General features: G+C 38.8%; 1 protein-coding gene across 1 annotated transcript in view; it reads right to left on the reverse strand.

Moving 5' to 3' along the window:
- The window catches only part of LOC119590623 (ras-related protein Rab-1A), a 15,057-nt gene extending 13,434 nt beyond the window's left edge, over nt 1–1,623 (reverse strand). Inside the window, exon 1 of the mRNA XM_037939301.1 lies at nt 1,384–1,623. Coding sequence (XP_037795229.1) covers nt 1,384–1,406 — 23 coding nt within the window. The 5' untranslated portion in view covers nt 1,407–1,623. The remainder of the gene's footprint in view (nt 1–1,383) is intronic.
- Between the last annotated feature and the right edge of the window lie 685 nt (nt 1,624–2,308).

The following is a 2,308-nucleotide window of genomic DNA, read 5'->3' on the forward strand; positions in this document are numbered from 1 at the left end:
TAATTGCCTTTTCATGTGTATCAATAACACTCCCCCCAGATAAACTGATAAAACTTGGCAAACAAATGAACTGTTACAAAAAACTAAAAAACTTACAGCACACCTTCAATATGGCCATGAAATTTCGATATTCTTTTTATTTATAATCAAAATTTATCACTGTAGGATAATTTCTATCTTTGGTCACCTATAACCATGGGCAGTAACAATCAGACAGAAAAGATAAGAACAGTTGTTGTCATGTGACATGGGAATATGGGTATCTTACTTAAAACGATTCATGAGAATACTTTAACACAAAATATTATTCCGTGCTATAACACAATAGGTTTTCTAGAACATAGGTGGAATTTCCTTCAAACAACATTACTTGGTATTCATTTTCTCCATGATAAAACAATAAATAAAGAATAAAACTAATATAAATAATGGGAAAACATTAACCAGAACCCATTTATTCATTACCTGAGACCAAATCCTCCCAGTGACTCAATGGAAATGGAGGATTTTATCAATAACAAATCACTAATATGAAAAAGTGAACTGCAAACCATACACCCCCTTAGTTTACCTTTCTTCATTACTTCATCACTAACCCTAAGTTTGACACAAACCATTAACATTAAACTGTCAAATCATGTATATCAAAACAATTTGCATAATATGATTGGAGAAGTACTTACAAACAACTACTACATTTTTCTTAGCAAGCAATAAAGAAAATTTAGGAAAACTTAGGCAAGTATTTGGCAACTACAAACTCTGCATTAAAACGTGTTTATCACAAATCCAAGAATTATTTGAGCATTTTTTTTCTATACACAAATTCTACACACTTATAAGGACTAAATAGCGACAAGGAAAACTGCAATTAATGTAACACTGTCGACTTGGCTCTTTAATATCCGCCTTATGGTCCTCTTCCCCTGGGCTTTCCTATTTTCATTATAAAGCTATTATCCTCTCCAAAGATCTAGCGGGTGAGACGAAGGGCCCCGATAATGCCCACTCCACCTAGACAATCCCCGTTTTACCCCTAAAATCGAGATTGAGAGCGATTTCCTTTGTCATTTTACTACGCAGCTGATCCCCTCCTCGGCCCCGCTCAGCTGACTGTGACAGGACCTTCCACGGAACTCTCTTTCATTCTCATTTCTCCCCAGAGAGTTATCTCCCTTTCGAACATTTGTGCCTTCTTGTCACCCTGAATCGACCTGAATGTCCTCGAGGAAGGAGGAGTATGAGGCGAAATAAGACGCCCGAACACGAAACGTCAAATGGGATCACCTGATCGAACCACACACTCGGCGAACGAAAATCGACCTCGGACACCCAACACTAAAACTCCCCTTAAAAGTAGCTTTAAAGCCTCCATATACTCACTACTCGGGATTCATCGTCGACATCTTCTCCTTGTGGACCTTTTGCGACCTAACTCTCCCGCAGAGGCGACTTTAAACAACGAAGAAACAGGTGGAATATAAGGCTGTTCCTCCCCTCACTGTGACAAGATGGCCGTCCCGTGGCGTTTGCTCTCGCTGATGACGTCATGCCACATAGACATGGCCCGAGGGATGAAACGCAAGGCTGTCAAACCGCGAGGATTGGAGGTTCTTTCGGGATATTCTGGAAGGATTGGTGTCATATCTTGATGAGAATGCATATTTAGGCGTCTTTATACTTATTTTGATGTTAAAATGGTTGTGATATGGGAGATGTGCAGGTTTTGATCCAAAGAAAATGGACGGTTCCTGTTGTAGATGTGGATGGTTGACTGACTCGTAATGTTGGTTATTGCGTAGGCTTGAATGATTCATCCTTCACACTGAATCACCCAACTTCTTCAGTCATGTGATAGAAGGAATGGTGAAACATGAAGGCAAGGATACACCATCCTAACAATTTGATAAAATTACTATGGCTTCTTGCTCTTGGCACGCAAACTATTACGTAATCGTGACGTCGGGCATCAGAATTCTGCTGGTTACTGAATTGGTAGGATGAAATTGCGTAGTCTGTCCACATTTAGCTTTGATATACGCAAAAGTAGCCAGCTCACATGGCCTTCCTGGCGATGTGCGAACTTCCAATATACTGCGCACTCTTTCAGCAAATAAAAAAAAATAATCATTGCACTTTATGGTGATTTTAAATTAATATTATTTTTCATCGAGTAAACCAGCACCGTTTTATATTGACGAAAATTCTTTAAAAAATTAAGTGAATAGAAGGTCACAGGTCATTTGTGCATCAATTGTAAACTACCATACACCATTTTTTTTCTTTTTTTGCTTATCATGGCAGAGCA

Source organism: Penaeus monodon, chromosome 27, assembly GCF_015228065.2.
Source record: "Penaeus monodon isolate SGIC_2016 chromosome 27, NSTDA_Pmon_1, whole genome shotgun sequence".
In the NCBI taxonomy this organism is placed as follows: Eukaryota; Metazoa; Arthropoda; class Malacostraca; order Decapoda; family Penaeidae; genus Penaeus; species Penaeus monodon.